Source organism: Echinococcus granulosus (genome assembly GCF_000524195.1).
Source record: "Echinococcus granulosus chromosome Unknown EG_S00025, whole genome shotgun sequence".
Classification (NCBI taxonomy): Eukaryota; Metazoa; Platyhelminthes; class Cestoda; order Cyclophyllidea; family Taeniidae; genus Echinococcus; species Echinococcus granulosus.
Genome location: NW_020170405.1, coordinates 206345 through 228374, shown reverse-complemented (window position 1 = coordinate 228374; position 22030 = coordinate 206345). Strand labels below are relative to the sequence as shown.

General features: G+C 41.0%; 2 protein-coding genes across 2 annotated transcripts; one reads left to right on the top strand and one right to left on the bottom strand. All coding sequences in view use genetic code 11, as the record gives it.

Annotated features, from left to right (window-relative positions):
• Positions 1-562: 562 nt before the first annotated feature.
• On the top strand, positions 563-19639 carry EGR_04168 (Cdc42-interacting protein; the record flags this gene model as incomplete). The annotated part of the gene is made up of 9 exons (XM_024493417.1): positions 563-595; positions 958-1446; positions 2582-2857; positions 7321-7599; positions 10138-10217; positions 15286-15418; positions 16934-17076; positions 19299-19405; positions 19485-19639. 9 exons carry the CDS (start codon positions 563-565, stop codon positions 19637-19639), a joined length of 1695 nt encoding a protein of 564 aa, XP_024352118.1.
• Positions 19640-20287: 648 nt separating this feature from the next.
• EGR_04167 (Dr1-associated corepressor) lies at positions 20288-21464 on the bottom strand (the record flags this gene model as incomplete). The annotated part of the gene is made up of 5 exons (XM_024493416.1): positions 20288-20414; positions 20499-20639; positions 20859-21155; positions 21192-21396; positions 21422-21464. 5 exons carry the CDS (start codon positions 21462-21464, stop codon positions 20288-20290), a joined length of 813 nt encoding a protein of 270 aa, XP_024352117.1.
• Positions 21465-22030: the final 566 nt, after the last annotated feature.

Genomic DNA, 22030 nt, shown 5'->3' with positions numbered 1-22030 from the left:
ATCCAATGTTCTCGAGTTAAGAATCTGAAGGCAATGGCATATCGATTACATTGAGAAAGTTTGAAATGCCAGCCAAAAAGAATGAAAAATTTTTGCTACCTTTATGACAACGGAAAGTCAGTTAAGGGAACAAGGGTATCATCAATTCATAAGTGACACATTAGTGTTGATTCAGTCCGCCACTCCTGCATGTATTTGTGTGCTCATTATGTTAACATTTCCACTGAAACGGGAATTGTTGGTATAGGAGATAGTGTACCATGCAATGAAAATGTTGAGGTGGATGACATAGTAAAATGCAAGCAGTAAAGGTGTAAGAAACTATGCTTTTCTAAAAAAGTTTCCAAATATTTAATCCTTATTCAGATTAACTAACCTCACAAGTGAACCCTATGCAAGACACTTGTATTAAACGTGAATTCCCACTTTGTAGCCTAATATTTTGCATTAGGAATCGGCATGTAGAATTAAAAGATTCAGACCTTCTTGTAAAATTGTTTTTCTTTATCAGTGATGAACTTCAAACAGCACGCACAATTTCAGATACTATTTCATCGTGAAGATGGAAAGTAGGAGTTGGGGCGTTGAACTATGGGTATGCTCTATAACCTAGTGTATTTGTGTACTTACTCTACGTTTATGATAAATTCTCACTCTACCCATGCATTACAATTGGTGTTAATGAGCAAACGCTCTCAGATCTGTGAAACCTTCGGATTTAGTATCAGCACTTTAACCATGCGCTTTCATTCGTGCTGTTCATTCATTTGTTCCTTTCTTGCAGTGATTTTAACGTTAATGCTATGGTTTTATTGATGGCTTACTCAATTACTTATTTTGATGTGTAGCGGCTGTACGCGTTTGGTACTGCGAGTGACCGTGATTGTCATTTTTAGCACATCACTCATTGTTTATGCATTCATCTTCAATGTGCACATATATTAATCTTACATCTAGGATCAAATGGATTTTCTCCTTCAATTTGAAAATGATCAGCTTTCATTACATGATCACCATTTTCGACTTCTCTGTGAGATACAAAAGTTGATCGTTGATTTTGGGAAGAAATACCGCAAAACTGTATCTAGCTTTGTCCCAAAAAAGAAAGCAGGCTCATCAATTGATTCAAAGCTGAGCTACAATACGGTTCTCACGGACTCCCTAGCCTCCTTCCTCGAGATGGGGATGGCATTTGAGAACTATGGAGCCGAATTGCAAAAATCCGTAATAATGCCGCTGAAGGCAGAGTACGATAGGGAACGTAAAGTAGCCGATAAAGTTACCACCGACTACACAAACTATAATACTCAACGCGAAAGGGAAAAGAGACGCCTTGAGGATACATGGAGGACCCATGTGAACGCGCTGAAGGAGAAGCAAAAGGCGGAAACTGTAAACACTCAGGCTCGGGAAAACCCTAATATCACTCCAGAAGAGAGACAAAAGGTTAGTAATAATAGTCTTACCCCCCTCTTCTCAATGATTAGTGGTAAATGCGTTTTTGATAAAGACCAAACCTTCTGTCTGATTCGTTCCGCCCATTCTTTTGTACTTCATGACTCAGTACAAACTTCAGTTTGTTATCAAAAGCGCGCATCCACCTTCGTTTGTTCATGTTTGTTAGTTGGTGGCACGCAAGTATTTCACAAGCACGCTTTCTGCTTAAAATTCATAGACTTACTTTTAGCTAATCAGGTTAAGGCATTTTAGAGCCATCTGCATCAATTGTGTTTTATTTAGCACTTCTTCACCATGTGAATCATCTTGATACACTAAGTTTTTACATGATGCTTAATTCTAGTCTCCTTTCGTCTTGAAGCCAATTTTTCGTCCCAAGGCTCCTTATTCGCTCTGCTACTATTCTTTTTAAATTTTGTTTGGCTATCTGAGCAATGATTTGATGGAATCAGGAAAACCTTCACTACCCATAGGTAATCAATGAGTTATCTGGGGCAAGCATTGGCGCACTGCACCAGGTCCTCCCGTTTGCCTGGAGGATAGCCGGTTTTCGTGATAATTTTGGCTTGATGCATGAGCTTCAACTTTCAGCTCTCCAAGAGCCTCGGTCTTCTATTCTATCAGCTTAAATGAAATGCATAAACACTGGAGTGTTTGCCCCCTTTGGGCTGCAATCATTGTCCTTTCTGTTTCATTCTTCATTTGAAAAAAAGTGAAAATGTTTCTTTCTTCCAGCATCCCTGAAAACTTCGACGTTAATCAGCAAGGAGTACCAGATTTTCATGCTAATTTTTTCCTTTGTCGATACTAGTCACCAAGACTTCATATTTTTTTGCGCACTGAATAAGATTAAATGCGTATTCTAAATTCAACCGCAAACCTTTCCACTACTCAGTTTTTTTTCCTAAAATGTGCCCTACAAACATGGAGCTCAGTGGCAAAATCAATTTTTTATGGTACTGTCCAAAAGAAATTAATTTCTCGCGCTTTTCATAAAACTTCAGTGTTGGCCAACACAGTTTTCTAAATCCTCCAAAGATTTGCAGCCAATTGATTGAGTTTTGATACTTGTCTGAAATTTAACCGTTTGTACTAGCATCTTACCATCTCCTAACCTACCCAGGCCCAGAACGCATTGGCAGCAAAGAAGGACGCCTTCATAGAGACGCAGCACACATACGCCTCGGAGATGGCCAAGTTCAATGACAAGCAGCGTCACCACTTCACACACAACATTCACGTGCTGATTGCCGACTTGGAGACGATCGACCGCCAGCGCGCGAGAATCACGAAGGACCTACTCACAAAATGCTCAGAGATTGGCGAGGGCCTCTCCAAGCAGCTCGTTGACTCGACCGTTGCTCTGCGTAAAACCGCCTTGCGTATCGATCCTGAGGAGGTGAGTTTGCGCTCCAAAATCGTCACCGTCTACGTTTCGGCTTGTATAAGGCTTGATCATAAACCATTAAAGCGCCGAAGAAGAAAGACCCATTCTCTTGATTGTCGCATTTTTTTCGCCTCATTTTGTGACGTCTTTATGAAAATAATAAGAAATACTTTGCTGAATCGTTCCTTCCAATATACAACTCTTTTGTCCCCAACTCCACTTGGATTTTACTATTCTTTAAGCAGTCGCTCATTCCATTATCTACTATCATCTTGGAAATCTCATATCGCTATTTGTTAACCATCTACAAGCTTAGATTTATTGCTAAGATCATTTTATGCTGTAAAATCAGATTAGGCAAGTAATATACTTGCTTCCTTTGATTTCGTCACGTTATTTGGTTTTCCAATAGTAATACTTACTACCTGTATTGTTCTCACTTGGTTAATCGGGTTTTTATTAAGTTCGTTTGACACACTGCTTGAACGGAGAAATAGGCTGGCAAATAATTAACCAAATTTTATTCCGTGGCTTTGTCAGGCCAACTTTTGTGTTGGTGTTTTACTGTTGTGCGCTTTTTAATTGCTTGTCGTTCTGATAGGTCTGATGTTTCGATCATATGCCCGGTATCTCGTTTTTCATCCCCATGTCAACAGTGTTGAACTGGACCCGGCGCCGACTCATGTTTACCTCTATAAATTCATTGCACTTATGGAGGTGATAATTGAGATTTAAACGCTATTCGATTCATCTCGAATCATCCATTTGTTTTTGTTTTTTTCTGTTTTTTTTTATGTCTAAAATCAGTTACTCTCATCGAATAGCAACATCACTTGTGACCCCGGACTTCGGTGAAAAAGTTGGAGCGTCACATATACATGAAACCGGTTGTGGAAATGTTGAAATTCGAATCATAGTTTCCACTCTGAATGTTTTTCATTCCCTGTGTAAAGAACACCTTAGATTGTGGACGTCTGTTGTTACCAGTTAAATTACATGGTTACTGAAACGCCTTTTTATAGGGTCACTGGGATGTCTATTAAAGTAATTTGAGCAAGCTTACTGGATAACAACGCCAAATCAAACTTATTTGCTCGAGTGAAATGGCTACGCAATCTAACTTACTGTGTGTAGCAACCATCTCTTCGAAAGCGATTTTTTACTGGTGCATACCCCCAAAAATGATTTGTCCAAATGCCATGTAATCTGCGCAAGCATGACACCGCCTTGGCGTTTCAGCAAGAACTAATCCCATTCGCCCCTCTACGACCTCGACTAGGGTCGGTGCACCCTCCCGGTCTCCAAAAAGAAACCACGAGCTAGGTTACGAAGTCCGACTATTTGAAACTGAGGTCATCAAATTGATTAATAAATTTTTCGGCCCTACTTACCCGTACAGTTAAGATAAGGGTCTTCTGTAAATTACGGACCGATGAAAACCTAAACTGTATTCTTACCGTAAGTTCCGTCGAATTTTCACTCTGAAAATAGGTTACCCAGCAAATGTCGGATTTTGTCAGGGAATTCCGGTTTGTTAGACGGGTCTCGTCTGAAAAGATTACGGTGCAGCTATCACTAGTGGAAAACGAGCTGGAGTTAGGCTTGCTTTCACTGTGACTCCTAATGTGTGGCCTCTCATTTTTGCTTGAACGAGTTGCTCATCTGGTTCCCGTGGGGTCATAGTCATTTGCACCTCAGCTAATAAAGTCATGGATCACAGACCTGATGACCATTGAACTTTAGCGGCAGTCATGGACTGAAATTATCCTTCGCCTGCTGCTTACTTCCGCTTAACATTTATTCTATTCGGAGGCATGCGTCACGATTAGCTCCAACTGAAAATGAGTTGGCATATGAGCTGTCTCCACCATCTCGAACACATTTGTACTTTCTTTTGCATCCAGATCAATCTCCTCACGTTACCATGAGATTTCTTGACCAATTTGAGGGTAAAGCTTAGAGATGAATAGTACTTTATCAAAATCTGGTCCCTTACAAGACGCTCTGCTTCAGCTCCCGTAAAAACTTATGCTAAATGTTGATTGAAAGCAAAGAGAAACAAACCATTATTATCTTTTATTCCAGGTTCTCGATTATTTAGGTAACTTCATGTCTCGTTGCAATGAGTCTCTCAGGTTTCTTGGTCAATCCAATCAAAGTAGTGATATAAGGCGGCTTTTTTGGCATTCTTTGAATGACACACTAGTTATGACAGTTTGGGTTAACACTGTTTGATTTACCACCAAGCCTGATTCTTTCAAATTGATTCAGTTGGAGTGGATTTCCTTTATAGCTCCGAGGGGTATTTTCTTCTCATAGAGGAACTAAATTGCAACACTTCTGCCCTTTTGCAATTCCAAACAGGCGGTCCAGACGTTATTTCACTTACGAAGTAAAGTTTGTGGTCAATCGCTAAAGTCGAAATTTGTGTCCATTGTGGAAAAAAAGTGGATGCTTTTTAGGGCATTTCGTTTGCCTTAATTTGCGATGGTCAGTCATTGTGCTAGCATAAATTTATTTTTTCTCCTGTGAGTTCTCTTTCCTGTACTAGATTGTACCTACACCTCGATGAACCTCATCTTTTTCCCCCATTAGTAATTCTACCTTTTCAGCTGGAGTTGTCAACTGGCATTTTATCAATGTGAATGGAGCAAATGATGCCATATACTAAAATTACTTGTGATGCACCATTATTGAACACCATTTGCCTACGTGCCACTTCTTCATTGTTGATGTTGTTATTATGGTCTCTACCGGCACCACATGTATGTCACGCATACTTCATCAGGTTATAATCATAGATTGTACCACACCTTGCCGCAGATGGATTGGTTTAGTTTAAAACATTAAAACAGATGTGGGATGTTCCCAACTTTGGAATGGTCGTGACCAGGTTCATGGTCTCTAAGCCACAGTTGAATTGGTCTGAAAACTTAAGGCAAAATGACACCTTGTTATTGGGATAAAACATCCGGGCTGTGACAGTCGGTTTTTCTTTAAGACTCCAGCAGCGAATGTGTTAATAGCTTGCAAATAATTACCGACTATCCTATAAACACATCGTCCCCATTGAAAATCTTTGGTGCAAACACCGCTCCCACTGTTACTCAGGCAGTTTTCAAATCGGAGTTGCCTGAGGCAAGTCCGTGTTCTTCTTTCGTGGAATTCTGTCATGCACCGAGTGCATAATTGGTGCTCATTGGTTTTTTGCGTGGTTTTATATGTTCGTGTGCATAATTTGGTCCTGTCGCAATGACGCCCACTTTGTGTGTGCATGTCTAACTTTTCTCGAAAGATTTCAGTGAGGTGCCTCAAACCACGCCGAAACTGCCTATTCTGAAACGACCATCATAGCTTAAAGTGTAGGTATGACGTCAGCGTAGCGTTTAAATTGTGAAATTTCGGTTATCTAATACCACTATGATCTGGTCTGCGTCCGGGGTAGTTTGTTTATAGAACATGTAGCCGGTAAATCTTGTACTGCCAAGCCTCACGCTAACCGTGTTTCATTGGCAACTATCTATCTCCAATCCGTATCATTTCATCCCATTGCGTGATGTTGCATAACCTTTATAGTCGTGATTTTCTCGACATTTTAAGCGCCAACTAAATCAAACTGTGATGCGTCGAGTTTTCATCTGAGCCTGGCATCGCAATTATGGGATATGCGTTCTTGATCAAACGTATTTGCATTGTGGCTGGGTTTAAAACAATAAAAGTGGTAGTTTTAATGTACGGCTGACCGCACTTTTTTTAGTTTTTGAGTGGTGGCTGCCATGGTTAAAAAATTGACGGCAACTAGTGTGATTCCAGAACTGTTTACTACCTAAATTGTGGTGATTTACTTTCCAATGGGATTCTCAATCTTCATTAGAGTGACTATTAGACCAAATTTAATTTCTGTCATTACCGAAGCGCCCTTCCACCGTCCAGTGGAGAAACCCCAAGACTTCCTGACATTTTCATCGGCGTCTTTAAGTGGGTTTTGTACTATTCTACCTTTCCGGTGTGTACTTTTTGAGAATGACGGAAGTAACTCATACACTTTGCATTTTGTCCTCTGGGGTGATTTTACTTAGTCGTGTATTATGTAGTCATTTGAAGGGCGAGGTAACAGAATCCGGTCATATGATGATATACAAAGTGAGTACAGTCTAGCGCTGGAGTTATTCCTGATGTTGTCATGATGCATACGGCTTAAATGTATCTTGATTGTGGACGTGCAGGCGGAGAATGAAAAGATCTATATGGTTGTACATGTAAAACAACCGTCATTCTACTCCATTGAAACTTGTCGCGCTAAATAACTTTGGATTCTTAGTCACAATCCATCGAAACGAGAGGCATTGTAAGCATGAACCTCATTGCCGTGACAACTTTACTTAAAATATCATCATAATTCATACTAGCCTGTGCAAAACGCTAGTACGACCGTTGCATTCCTTCTTTTAACGGTGTGTATTTTTGAATTGCAGGACTGCAAGGTGGTGCTGGAGGCCAGAAAGACGGAATTTCTCTTCCCCGTAGATCTACCCTTCTTGAACCTTTCACAGTGTACTCAGGCCACCCTGGATAACCCATCGGCGCTGTTAAGCCTCATGCTGGGCTCCTCAAACGGTTTCGCGACCAGAGCCAATCCTGAGAAGGTCTCCAAGGGCATTCACACCCTCTTCGGGAAATCCAAGACTCAGTCTTCAGACGGAAATGTTTTGCAAACGCCTTTTATCGCTGGCATTGGCTACAAACCTGTCAAGGTGAGCCCTTGAGGTCTTCAGTTACGAATAACATTCATTTATATGTTCGCTCGCTTCCTGTCACCTGCGCCTTGGGGATGCTTTAAATCGAGGTGTGGTTTGAGCACCTGAAATTGTAGATAGGCACCTTTACCATAACTGCACCAAAAGTTATCCTAGAATATTGCGACCGGTGGATGTGATTTGTTCTATTTCCAATGAATTTATTCAAAATGCGTTCTCAGTCCACAAATCTTGAGCCTGTACTGAACCTACTATAGGTTTATTTGGATCATCCGGCGACATTTAGTCCATCTATCGTATTGACAAGTTTACTATCTGGACCATTTCCCGTTGTTCATCGATGGGTGGCTTGCATGGAATGCTAGATATGTGATTGTTGTTTCTGTAGAAAGAAGATGTAGGTGTACAGTTAGGCTGACACATACTCTTTGATTGACTGTTCCAATAGCAAATGGATGCTCTATTGCACTCGATGAGCATAGCAGCAATAAGCCTATCGAATTGGGTGTGCGTGTGAGCGAGAGAGCGATAAGAGACATTGGTGTGCGTTGTTTACTATGTGCCATTCAGGGCGTGTGAAAGCCCCACTCACTGCTCTATGTTAGGCACATCTGTTTAGGTTTAGGTGTCGAAAAGGCGAAGCAATTCTTTCATCCTTGGTAGAAAGGAACGAAGTGATTAAGGCTTGTTTTATAGACCTCGTCTCCTATGAGCTCCGTTGGTGCAATGGTCTCAAGAGATGGTTGAGAGAGTGTAGAACCGTTTACGGTTACGCCCAGGTAGTGCTCAGCCGTGCAGCAACTAAATTCTATCCTCTCGTGATCATCAGGTCTGCCAGTACTGTGGTTATATGTATGTATAGGAGACCAATAGGTTGCTTGCTTACGGTATGCCATTGGTTGAACACGCTCTCACCGTTTGTGTGCATGTGTTTCTGAATGTGTCACAAACGACTCTCGTGTGACAGCTTTCGTGCGCACCATCCAAGCACAAATGACCTTCAACTGAGCCGTCCCGTTTCTTTGGTTTATCGCTCCTTTTGAAGTAGCATATTGCATAATTTTAGTCCTGCTGGGATAACTTGTGGATAGTTGCAGGCACCCATCAGCTATCCGTGTCCTTGCCAATAAACAAGGATGTATCCTCATAACCTTTGTCTACTAGATTAAATATCTCATGAACTATCGCGTATTTGAAGTTAGAGCTCCAGTCTGCAGCAAAAAAATTAAAGCTATGAAACTAATGCGTTTTCCCTCCCACTTGGCTTGAACGCCTGCTTTTAATGCAATATTAAAGTATATTCTTTTTTGAAGGGAAGTTTACGGTCCTGATCCAATTCCTGCGCTTTATAGCACAACCAAAGGCTGACATCGAGCCAAAATTGGAACTTTCATTCATTGTTGTGGGTGTACTTTGAGCCAAGATAAATTTCCAAAATTTTTGATCTGTAGTAAGGACCTGTTGAGTTCACAACAGTTTGTTGGATTTTCACCAATTTACTCAAGACTAATGAGAATTCATTACCTAGGTATTATTATGCAGTACTTTTTCACTTGTCCACGGCCTGGTTTTTACGTTAGCTGAAGAGTTATTCTCTGTCATCGGTAAAAGCTCCGAACTCCACCTTTCCGATTTAACTATTTAGTGAGAATCAATTTATATTTTCTTCTGTTCGAAGTTGAATGAGCCCCAGTTACGCCCTTTTAACAATTAATTGTTATTTAACGCTAATGTGTGCAGATGTGTGTGACATTAATGACGGTCATTACCGTCGCCTGCACACTCTCGTGTGTGTAAAGGTCAAAACAAAATACTACACAGTTTTTCCTCGTAGCCTAATCTATCCTCGTTCTGCCTCCTTGCTTATTTGTGTGTGCATGTGGTTGCTGATGCACATTTCATCTTCTCAAAAACCACTTTTCAGCTTTCATCAAACTCCAGGGTTTGTTGGCGAGGCTTCTAATTTTTGCCTCTTAATCCTAGCACTTGTATTTACACTTTCTCTCACAAATCGTGATCTATTGACCAATAATGTTTTGTCATGAGGAATGCGCAAAATGCTACTTCAGGGTCAAGTTCTCTATTTTCCTCGAAATTTGTTTTAACTTGAAGAACCCGGGTTCCATTTTCTGCAACAGAAATTAACTGTTGCAATTCATACCTCTAGCCAAATGTCATGCGAAAAAAGAAGGTATTCCATTGTGTTTGATCTGTGGTAATGATTAATCCCGCCATTTCACAATTAAGCATAACTTGGATTAATGCTTGATTACGTCCAAATTTTTGTTATTCGTCCGTCTGAAGCGGTCGTGAAGTTGCTACTTTAAAAATACAAAAATATTTAAGGTACCGAGTCAAATTTGCTTGTAGGTGAGTTGGTTGGGGTGTATCAATTCCGACTGTTGCTACCTTTCTAAACGGGCTCCAAAACTGCACCTTTTTTCGCTTTATAATCCAGTGATGGCTATTTCCTATTACCACTGTTTCTCCTGACTCAAGGGTGTAATAATTTGTTGTGCACTTTCTGCCCCGCAGGAGTCTGAAATGACTGTGATCCAACTAGATGATCGTATCAAAACTCTCAAGTCAAGCCTGGACAAAGTTCAAGGCTCTATGTAAGTTCACATTCACTGTTTTCACAATGTTTCAATTCATATACACTTTTACCAATCACTATGCAATTAAGTCCCCTTGTTTTTAAGTTGTTTACTTGAGTTTCCGGCTGTTCGACATTATGATTAATTAGATCCACCGACTACAAAGATATCGCAATTCGTTCGGATGAAATACCATCCAATGTCAAATCTGGAGTGAAGATTTATTGCTATCTTAGGGATTGGCATGCGCATTTCTTCTAGGTGGAATTAAATTTGTTGGAAATTTCGTAATTGTTGTACCACTTTGTTAGTTTTGTCCGCGCGGATCATGCTATTTCCGTCCCACTTCATCAAATCATTGTATATACACTCTCAATAGTCAAGCTCCGGTAGAGGAATTTTCCAAGGTTAATTCTTTATCACCTTTCCTTTAGGAAGCTGGTATCATAACAAATGCTTCGCTTTTTGTCAATTCTGCTTTCAGATTAACAACTAACACCAAAAAAGATGTTGAGCCCTTTAAAGAGGAGAACCGTCTTAAAATTTGACTTTTCGTGTTGTCTTCCTGGCGCAACTCAGTAATATCACCGAAACCCTCCTCCCACCTTCTTCTTGCCCAACGTCATACTCGGATTTAGTCAATACCTCTCTTCGTTGCTACGCCATACGTGGCCGCAGTTGCTTTTGTAGCAACTATTTCTAGGCAATGAAATTACCAAAGAAGGTTTGATATGAGATTAGATCGCGCGTTTAAATAGTAAACTCTCAAATGAGCATCTTTTCATCAACGACAATTTTGTTTGACACGTTCTTTGTCAGGGTTCACAAACTGCGTGCTTTAAAGTGGTCTTGCTTTTTCCCACACCCTTTGATTGCTGATGCGTGTCGGTGATATTGCTTCACCGAGCCGCAGAATGGTCTAATTGCTAATGTTTCAGCTTGGAAAGGCCTTTCTCACTATACGCATCGTTCATTTTACCGGTAAATCTCATCCTACTTCTATGGCAAGCAGGAATCTGCAATTGTGCTTCTTTCAATCACAAGTAAACTCATGCAAATGAGGCTGCGCTTTTCACTATATCATCCACTCAACGATTTATGTTTGCGTGTGTGTAGCAATGTACACGCCTTCTTTAATTTTGACGGGTTGTTACTTTGTTGTCTCTCTTTTCTTTCGCTCCTTCATCACCGCAGCATCCCATTTTGGCAACGCAGACTCAGGTGATGAACAGACACCCACATTTTGTCCCTCCCTCACTGTCTCCAGTTTGTGTCTTGGTATTAGCTTGAGCCCTAGAGTCACTGTAATAGTGTTGTGCATGCGTTCCTCTGCTTGCCTTTTTTGCTTCTCTACCCTTGTCCCCTTCGTCGTTGTCGTTGTCAGCATGAATGTGCATAACTCACTTATCCATCTACTCTCTTTGGATCTTTGTTGTTGTAACCGTTTAGGAAGCATGTGCGGCTGCTTTTCTTGTCTTTTTATTCCCTTAAAAGTATCGGAGAGGGATTTTGTTAGGCTGACCGTTTAGGGAAACTGGGGTTGGTACTTTTTTTTCTTCCTGTTCTGTGTGGGCGCTCATATCTTTACCATTTTTGTGCAAGGTCATTTTTTATGCCCGCAGATTTTGCAATCCCTTTGGCGAGAGTGAAGGCCGGTTGTAAGAAAATATTTTGCAGACATCGGAAAAAAGCAGTCTTGTATATTAGACCTTTGATTGGAACCTTGATGGATTTCCCAATTGTTTTTATTTCCCATAGTCGGAACATTCAATGGTGACTTTTAGTATAAGTAGGAGGGTGAATGTCTTTAACAATGCTATAAGGAAATATCTACTCACTAAAACATTGTTTTTTGATGAATAAGGATGGTCACTGGTTTAAAAAGTGTAAAGTTATGGCATTCTATTGTGGGTCACTCGAAGGATTTTATTGCGAAGCAAGATCTAGCCTATACTGTGGATGTTCAAAAGTTCTTATCCTCCACTTTTTTGTATCTCACAAAAGATTAAATCACCCCTTTCTTTGGGGTACAATCTCAGGTTTCCTGCTACTCATCAATCTGTCGCTTTTCGAGCCAACTCTGAGTTCCTTTCTCATTTATCATGGATTTTGCCGCCACTGAACTCCTGGAACACTTTGTATCCGCTGCAACAACATGACCATTTCCAAATGAACTCCATCCTTGTACTGGGCACACGCAATGGGATGAGATTGTGCTATCAATTGACTTTTGGTTGACAAAAGTTTATGGTAGATCGCTGTTTCTATTTAGTGCAGTTTACAAGTTGGGTTCCCATCTACACTCCAGTAGTTGAGGGGTGTAGCCGGCTCGCCAGGTAGCACCAGTCAAAAGGCACATTTTTGTTTTACCGATTAATGCCTTCCAGTTCTTTGTACTTTAATACGGGGATGTGTGGGAGCTTAGCATCGTTAACTTGTTTATGAACTCTGTATACGTACGCAGAGGAACCAACTTGGATGATGATGTTGCATTTCTCGACTGTTCTTTGACTCATGATAGTTAATTAGTTTGCATTTTATCTCTTTGGACCTCAGAAGGAAGTCGGTTACCATGATCTGGCTTTTTCGCCTATCTTAGTAAGGCAATAATCTACTTTTCTGCCTTTAGATCAACCAATCAATTTGGTGCAACCAGTTGTCATAAACTGTTAAAGAACACATGTCAGGCATTTCACGTGCTTACAAGAGAATCAACTTGATGATGAGAGGAATTTTTTACTCGCATCTGCTATTTAGATTTATCATGAACCTCCGGATCGCAGTCGATTTAGAAGAGCACTTTTCCATCTTTTAATTGTTACCGTACGTACTGATCTTTCCTTCTCTATTCTACGCAATTACGTTCAGGTACTTGGCAAAAGAAACTTATGCGTTTGACTTTGTTTGGACATAAATGGAGTTTTAAAGAAAGCCTGAATTGATAGGTGCAAGACGCACAGTCCATGCCTAATTCGGTCTTTTACAGCACTGCTTTGCTTCAGTCCTAATTAGAAGTCGGTGGCTACAAACGGTTAGGATGTTTCAATTTATTTTGTTGGTTTTGAATCCTTTAGTTCCTCCAAATAACGGTCAAATTTCATTTTGATTCATAATCCTGATGATATATTACTATTGTACTTTTTAAGGCTAACCCCCAGTCTCTGTAAGTGGTAACTCCATTTGTCGAAGTACCTATCCGCGACGTGATTTCTACTTAGATCGTGAATAGTTTACATTTGAAATAATTTATGGTAACCTTGTATTTTCCACCAACCATAATACACATTGTTGCTTAACGTAGCTCTCACGTTCAGGCTATACGACTACTACTTGCTTTCAACTAGTATGATATGCTTACTGTTGGTTGTGAGTGATTGACAACTTGGGTGGAGTCTTACGAACGCTTAAATTCAGGCTGTGCCGCTTTAAAATTGGCTTTAACAACAACCCTTGATTTTATGTTGGAAGACAGGTTTTCAACTTTACCAGCATGTTCAACAGCTGTGCAATATTAATGAAATACCCTCGCCAACCGTCTGTATAGTCAATTCGACAAATAAATCACACCACACTTGAGCATCGACAGTTCTTTTTCCTCTTTTTTTAGTCATCAATTTTAGCATGTTCTTTTTGTGTACTTTTTTGGTCATGTCCTCTACCAGCATAACCTTGGGTGGAAGTCCTGACCTCACTCCTAATCGCACTTGTTGGTAATGAAACACTCATCGCGTAACCCGGGTTTTTACTAATTCACCCAGAGGTCGCGGCTCTAAGTACCCTCTTACTTGCTGCTGGTCCCTGCAGCTATTTCTTTTGTTGCTCTGACTTAGGTAGGATTTTCACCAGTTGGCGCGATGAACTGTGTGTATGACTTATAGCCTCGAAGGGTGGGAGTGAAAAGGCGGGAGTTGCCAGATTAATGACTGATTGGCTGTCAAACGTGAATAGGTTAATTCGTAACAGGACAAAAGTTGCATCTTTGGGATTCCTTACTGTTTTACGCATTTCTACAGCATTTGGGACCTCTTTTCGCTTCTTCAAGCTTTGCTTTCTCCGGAGGTCAAGGGTTACTGGCTATAATTTTTTCCCTGTACCAAAAAGCATTGTACTACTCGCATTCAGGCGTTTGTATATCATCATTGCAACCGTGACTTTTTTATTTTTGTAACGTTTCCGTCCCATTTCGTTCATTTAACTTAAATGGCATTAAGGATTATCATCTGCCGTTTTCCTGAAACATCTATAATGGCACCATTTTACATACCGTCGGTCACGTGGTATTTTTTAAAATTGGCACTGTAAAATGCCTATCCATCCGCTGCGGCACTTCGCAAAATATTAGCCCGGTGATCGCTGTTTAAAGTCTGCTAAAATAACTTTCAAAACAATTTTGAAGGTTCTTTTTTGAAAGAATGGGATCTCGACTATTTTGGCGACCTTGGTAAGGTCTTAACGGAAGCTGATTGGGGAATGACACTTTCTTTAGTCCTTGGCCTTTTCGAGACTTTTTTCACTTTATTTCACCTTTACATTGTCGTCTTCCTTGTCTTTACTCCTTTTCTGTGTCCAAAAGCTTTGAAATCCACCTATTGTAGAGTCTTGGCAAAAGTGCATGTTTGAAAGACTTATATTAGGGAAATTCCAGATTCCTTGTTAATTGTTATGGTGTTCCACATCACACCTTCCTCTTGCTTGACTCGACTGCCACCAGAGAACACAATTTACAATGCCATCTGTGTCGGCAATTCCGGACATGATCTTTTTATATATGGGTAGATTTTATTGGGTCTTTTTAAACTCCGTGTTAGAAGGCACATATTTAGTGGCCAGTATTTACAATTTAAAGAAATGATAGATTAGCTGAAATTGCGTTATCATTAATAAATGATAATGAACCGACACAAATCTCCTTATCGCACTGAACCTAAGCTTTGCAATTGTCCATCCACTAGTGGTCATCTGATAGGGTGTGCTTTAGCACCTTGGCTACTCTAGACGAATCCTTAATGATGAGTATGCTTTTATGCAGTTCACAATAGTGGTGATAGTTTTCTAAGTTACACACTTCACTTTTGTCCATTTGTAGAGAGGCGACACAGCGCTTGTTGGACTCCTGCCGGGACAATCCCAAGCTGGCCAACGCGCAGGACGCGGAGGATACCATCGCAAAACTGCGCCGCCAGACCTTCTCACTCAGCGACCTCATCAAGCGTCTTGAGGTAAGTCGTTTTACAACTCTTCCATGCACTCCTTACTCTCATTTCTCGCCACAGAGTAACATCTGTGCCCTTTGAAACATAGATTCGTCTTGCATAATCTCCTCTGGACTAATTCGTGCATATTGTCAGCACTTTTAAGTGGTCTAGCTACAGTCGCACCTGTGAACTTTAAAAGTGACTTCGTAATTTTGAATTTGATCCCCAACTCGAAATGATGCCTTGAATTCTCAAGCGTATGCTAAGTCTCCGCAAGAAATCGAGTCGCGTGGTCAACTACATCGAGCGCAGCACGTCATATTCCCTCCCAAATATTTTTCGGCTTCGAGTCGCGCGCTTACTCAGCACCCAAGTATTTTAAAGTGACGCAACGCAAATTCCACTTGTCAGTGTGACATCTGTGCATTTCATAAGTGGCCTAGATTTAATTGCAAAAGGTCTAGACTTCCATTTGTGCCACTATCAAATTACTAAGTGAAACAGCTATGCTGTATTCGAATGCTGTAAACAGTGGGGTAGTTTATGTTTGCCGAGGGTGTATCAACCTGGAATCGAAGAGGACCTTCCGCATAAAGTGCCAACCTGTTCCAAAAGGAGATTTTTTTAATTTCAAAATGAAAACCTACAACCGGCATCCGTGTATTTTTGTACGCCGACATGAATAAGACAGAGATTTTTTACGTATCGTCGTTGTCCTTAAGAAGAGAGATCATTTTGTTGCGCCAGGACCCTGACGCTTAGCATCGGTACCGTGCCTTATCTTGGCTAAGTAGTGGCTTCCTTGCGTGAGATAGTATCGTTTATCACGATTTCCATCTATTTATACAACCGGTTTTCATACTGTAACACGAATAGGCGTTCACCGAAAAATTCGTGGATAGATGTCTCCATATTAATGTACTTATCAAATTCTCTAACATCCTATCGCCAAAATCGGTGTCATGAAATTCGCAGGCTTATAATTCCCCGTTTTTTGTTTTCATGACAAGAGACATACGGTGAAATCCATTGCAAACTCTGTTTACTATGGAATTAAACAAACTCTCAAATGGACCATTACCGTTGACAATTAAGGGAGGACACTTTTTTTATAGACGAATCCAAAGCCACAAAAACTTTTCAATTAGCTATCGCCCCTACTAGATTTTTTTGAAAATTTAACGACTATTCCACCTTGGCAGCCAGGCTGGAGCTCATAAAGATTAGTATAATCATTCACTACCACTACTTTCAAAGTAACTTTCTCCCAAGTAGATTTAGTGCGTACGAATAGAAATGAAGTGGTTTATTTACGAACCGTCAGTGTGTTCACCTCTTGAAAATGCACATGAAATAACTGTCGAGTTGCTGGTTTTTCAAAGCCTTCTTTAAACAGGTAACATTCATTGCAAGCGAATCAACCAAGGACTCAGTGGTATTGTTCAAAAGCAAATGCGGTATCCTTTTAGATAAGGCTTTCAAGCCATAACAAAGCTGATGTAGTTATACACTTGGGAAATTTTGTTTTTCATCATTCAGTCGCGTTACAACTCGATGGGAGGGGATCAGGCGCTGGCGGAGGCGCAGAGCTCCCTGGAGTGCACCAATCCCTACGGTATCTCCAGCCCGACTGACAAATCCCGTCAACCCTCTTCCATGCCCAGACGCCCTACCCGTGCTGGGTAAGTCACCTCTCCTTTACCGCGTCTCCCTTTCAGCTTTGACTTGCATGATTACGCCATTTGACCAATCACCACTCAAGATATGGTTCAGATAATCAAAAAAACCAACTTATGCTCTTTAGGACAAGTGGCTTTCTCCCTTAAGTCAACATCCTTTGTCCAATTTTCGATTGAAATTTGATTTGACTGATCAGTAGAAGCCCGACTGTGCCTCTTTTGTACTTGAAAGCAACTATTAGGTTCCAGATTTTTCCATTTTATGGAGTGTCGCGGCTCACATGCATTGAACTCGTGGCACTGAGTTGCGCTGTTTTTGGCGTCGATTTGTCTTGTTTTTTGCCGGCATTTCTTATACAAAAGTCCATTTGGGTTTTAATTTAACTAGCCCAACGGATTAGACGATCAAAAAGACAGATTCGTATTTTATAGCAAGGCTTTAGTTTACTTCCTATGAGGCGAACCTCCGAATCGGGAAGAAATGGGCGTCCACACGAGAGAGCAAACTGGTTGTCAGGTTGGTTTAGGCCTCATTTCTTCATTTGAAGTCTTCGTAAATCGAGCCATCCAATCCATTTTGGTTTTGAATAAAAAGGGATCCATTTTAAGCCACAAACAGTCATTGCTATACGACCCTGTAATGGGATAGAACTGATGCTAACTCACCTAAGAGTCAGCTTTTCTCTAGCTCAGACTCACAGTCCTATGGACGGTAATTTTAACTATAATGTAATCGCTTTTTAAAAGGAAAACGAAACGCCCTACTCGAAGTTAGATGTTTTCGTTTTTTCAACTTTTTCCACATACGCTTCCTTCCGCCATAGGCGTTTTCCTTCTATCTTTTCCCCTCTTTTTTCCATTGCAAACACTCCATTGCGATTCTGGTTTGATTGACTAATGTGTCCGAGTGAAATGCGAATACTTCCCGTGACTTTTCTACGCCAAGATGTTCACTTGCTTAACAGTCCTTTTCAATCTGCATGACTTTCGCTGGGGCGGATTTGTCTCTTCAAGTTTCGAGTTATTTGTAAGGACCGCTTGTATTTTCAACGAGTGCTTAATTGAACTATGAATATTTTATTTTGGCAACACTCCGAAATGCCTGGCTTCAGGTGTCCGTTCCTTCATCTGGTTGATGTGAAGTTGCGGCTTTGAAAATGCTTTACATGGAGGAGGATAAGTAACTTTAATCGGGGCATAAAAATGTTTCGAATCAATGGTCCGCCACTGAAAGAGTAGCCTTTAAAGGTAGTAAATCGTCCCCATTTTCGGTGGCCCATTGTCATTGGTGGAAAGCGATCCAGATTGCCGATCATTTTGAGTAAAATTTGTTCTACCAGAATTTTATTTACTCTGATATTCCTTCCTTGTTCAATTTTGCGAATGCAATTGAATTTAAACACGCTGAAAAGCATTCATGTGCTGCATACTAACTGTTGAACGATTTGATACAGAGTAACAAAGTCTTACTTTTTTCCTTCTTACTTGCCAAGCAGACTTTGACCCTCTCGATATCACGCTTTAGCTCCAGCCTTCGGCAGCAAAGTTTTGTTTTTTCGACGTTGACTGCTCTTTGCTAGCCAAATTTTACCCTTGCTCGACTCAAAGCCAAGGCGCGCACACTGCTTTTCTCGATCCTCGCTGAAAGGCTTTCGCTTACTGTTTTTAATACCTCAACTGTCTAGTTAGGATTCAAATAGACCATAGGCTTGTACCAACCACTGTTTCAATCCTGGATGGGAGGAAATAGCTGCTCATATTGGTTGGTCAGTTGACACTATTCATCTTACCGAACCACGTTTGGGGAGGCTGTCGCAACTGCTTTCCACAAGCCAACAAAATGCATGGCAAGACAGCGTGTGTTAACACTTTTTTTCTATCCGGAACGCTTTCCACTTGTTTCTAACCCCATTTTACCCACTGCACTATGATTTTTTTGTCAAGTACTTTTTTTCTTTGACTTGCATCGGAGCCTAGATGTTAATTCGTGGATTGATCGTCAACCTTAAAAAACTCAATTTTATTTCACTCCAGAGTGACATAACACGATAACGTGAATCGTAGTCACCTGCGACATGACTATTCAAGTCATAATATGATAGTAAAATTCCAGCTTCGTCGTGCTTCGCTTCGCTCACTTACGCCCTAGATGTTGTTAACCCAGATTTGACTAGTCTTCACCCCTTTCAACCTTTACCTATTAAGATCTGTTTTCACCGGCTCAGGTCATCTGCTTTCGAGTTCGATTCGGATGTGGACGAGTCTGCCACACCGGCTTCCCAAGGCTTCGGTGATTACGTCGGTCAGGCTACTCTGAAGTACGATTGTGAGGGTAAATAGTTTACACGTGTGCGACCTTTACTACTATTGTTTTATCAGTAGCAGAGGATAATATGGTTTTTTTCCCATAGGAAACAGCCAAGGCTGTATCTCAGGCAAGGCGGGTGAAGCTTTCTACGTTCTAGAGGTGGACAACGACGGTTCCGGCTGGACGGCAGTTGTGAGTGCGGACGGTTCCAGACAGGGTTTTCTACCGACCACTCACCTGAGCATCACACTCTATTGAGTTTCTTCCTCCCAATCCTGTGAAGATGCTCCTCCTCCTCTACTTTTTCACCTCCTAGCAAGCATGTTTTCTCTTGCTTATACCCTCTTTTTTTTCACTGACCCCGATCGTGTCTCCGCCACCCTGACACAGATGTAACTTTGATTATTACACATTTTGTCGTGAGTTTTGGTTACTTTGCTACAAACGCATTTTGTCGATAGTTGTTATTGCACTCATCCAGGTGCGTTATCACTATCGGCACTGCTGCTCAAAGTAAAATTGGTCCTGATCCAAAAGTCATTTCCTTGAAGTTATTCCTTGCTTGCCTTTTCGATGAGATGCGTGGAATTTTTAGGGCAAAATTTTATCAAATCAGCAAGTTCTTTCGGATCTCCGTGTCATATTATTGTACGCAATCCACTCCGATAGACGATCTAGGTCGCTGCAGAGACTCGCCAAGGCCAGGAAGTGGTCCCTCTTCCGATGGGTCTAGATGTTATGGTCTCTACTGCAACTTTGTCTTGAAACAGTTAATCGTCCTGCTCATTAAAACCATTTAAATATAGTCTCGGAAGGTCCTTTGTTGATTTACATACGTCGGTGTCTACAGGCGGGATATATCGACCCAGAGACGCACTAGAAGATACTTCAAAGTTAACCTCATGCTCACTGATTCCGAATCGCAGGCTTGCTACATCCTGTAATGAGTTGTGCATGCAACTTCCTAAAAGAGATGATGGAATTACCACCACCAAACGAGCAGTGAATTTGAGCAATGTAGCATTCATTCGGACTGTACAAACAACGAGGGCAAGATGATTATCAACAATGCAAATAAAATGTACTCATAGAACACGCGTCCGCATGCATAAAATACGGGGCAAGACAGGCAGGAAAGTGGAAGGGTGTGGGTGTAGTTAAGCTGAGGGCACGCAATATTTGAGATTGGGAAATGCATAGTCGTATGGGATTCTTCATACCACATTCGGTCTCCAGGTGTCCAAGTTCGACAGTACGCCTGCAAAAAGTGGAGTATAACTGGCGTTACCCACGTTCCTCCCAACATAATTAGCAGTAAAAACAAAGTAAGTAGGCAGCGCACCGAATTGTTTGAACAATTTCGTTCTTACAATTAATCTGTTTAAGCCCTCCGTGGGAAAGTTTGTGATTAGCACGTCAGCGTCAACGGAATTCCAGAAATAAGGCACGTCTGTGGTATTGTGGTCCTTACCTTTACAAGTCAACTGAACTCTCGCTTTGAGTAATGCCCTGATCCTTCGAGCGCGAACACTTCCTGCGGCCATTACTTTTGGAAGAATTGGAGGGTCCTGACTCATCCGATAAAATACAGTCGGATAAGCACTCATCAATCTGTCGCTTACGCCCACTAGATCCATTCTTTTGTTTCGACTTCCCCTCCGAAACTACCGCATTGATTCGTGTTTTCGACTCTTCAAGCGATTTTGCAGGTGCGACATGAGCGACAATCGGCTTTAGAAAGGCGAAGACCTCTTCAGTGTCTATAACCTCTTTCCTTGGGAAAACACAATATAACAAAAACTGCGCATACAAATAAGAAGGCAGAATAGTTTTTGAATTTCTGGAGATGGTCAGTTTGTACGCCTTTGTTAATAGCTGCTCAACAAATAATTCTAATGCTCGGGCTGAAAATTTGAGCATATCACATTTCTTACAAACAACAGGCGGAACGGTAGCCGAGAGCTTCCCGATTTCATCATCCAATTGCATGATCTTTTTGATTCGGGCCTTAACATCTTAGTAAGTAAAAACATTGGCTACCAACCGTGGGAAACCTTGCGCTAAATTTGCGCTTTGTGGGCATGGTATTGGCAACTGTATGCAGCGACCCAATTTTAGCCAAGATTAACAATTCAAGGAACAAGAATTCCATGGTTTAATACACTGGTTAATGAAACGCTTGCTAGTCAACATTGACATAAATTTGTTACATTAATGCGCGCCACGGTCTAATAACAGTGATGTTGGTAGAGACTCTTTATTTGTCTGCATTTAGCCCTGTTGTCAAAAATTCAATGCTATAATTTAAGCAATTTATTCCAAAAGTAAATTTTGAAATAACATGATTCTTAATTGTGCGAAAGTTCTAGATGCTCTAGACAGGGAAAAAATCCTGCGCCACTAAATACAGGACCAAAAATTGTTTCCGGCTACATAGCCTTGAGTCAGTCAGGTTCAGAGGTTCATTTTTGGCAGAAATTAGCAACTACTGCAATTTATGTCAGAAATTTTCCTTTGTAGTTTATATTTTCGTTGGTAATGGCAGTAAATTAACTGCACTGGGTCCGTGAATTCATCCAATCATAGAGTGACATGCTTTTCTCGTAGTGGTTGTCGGCTCCATTACTTTGTTGCTACACTCTGTCAATT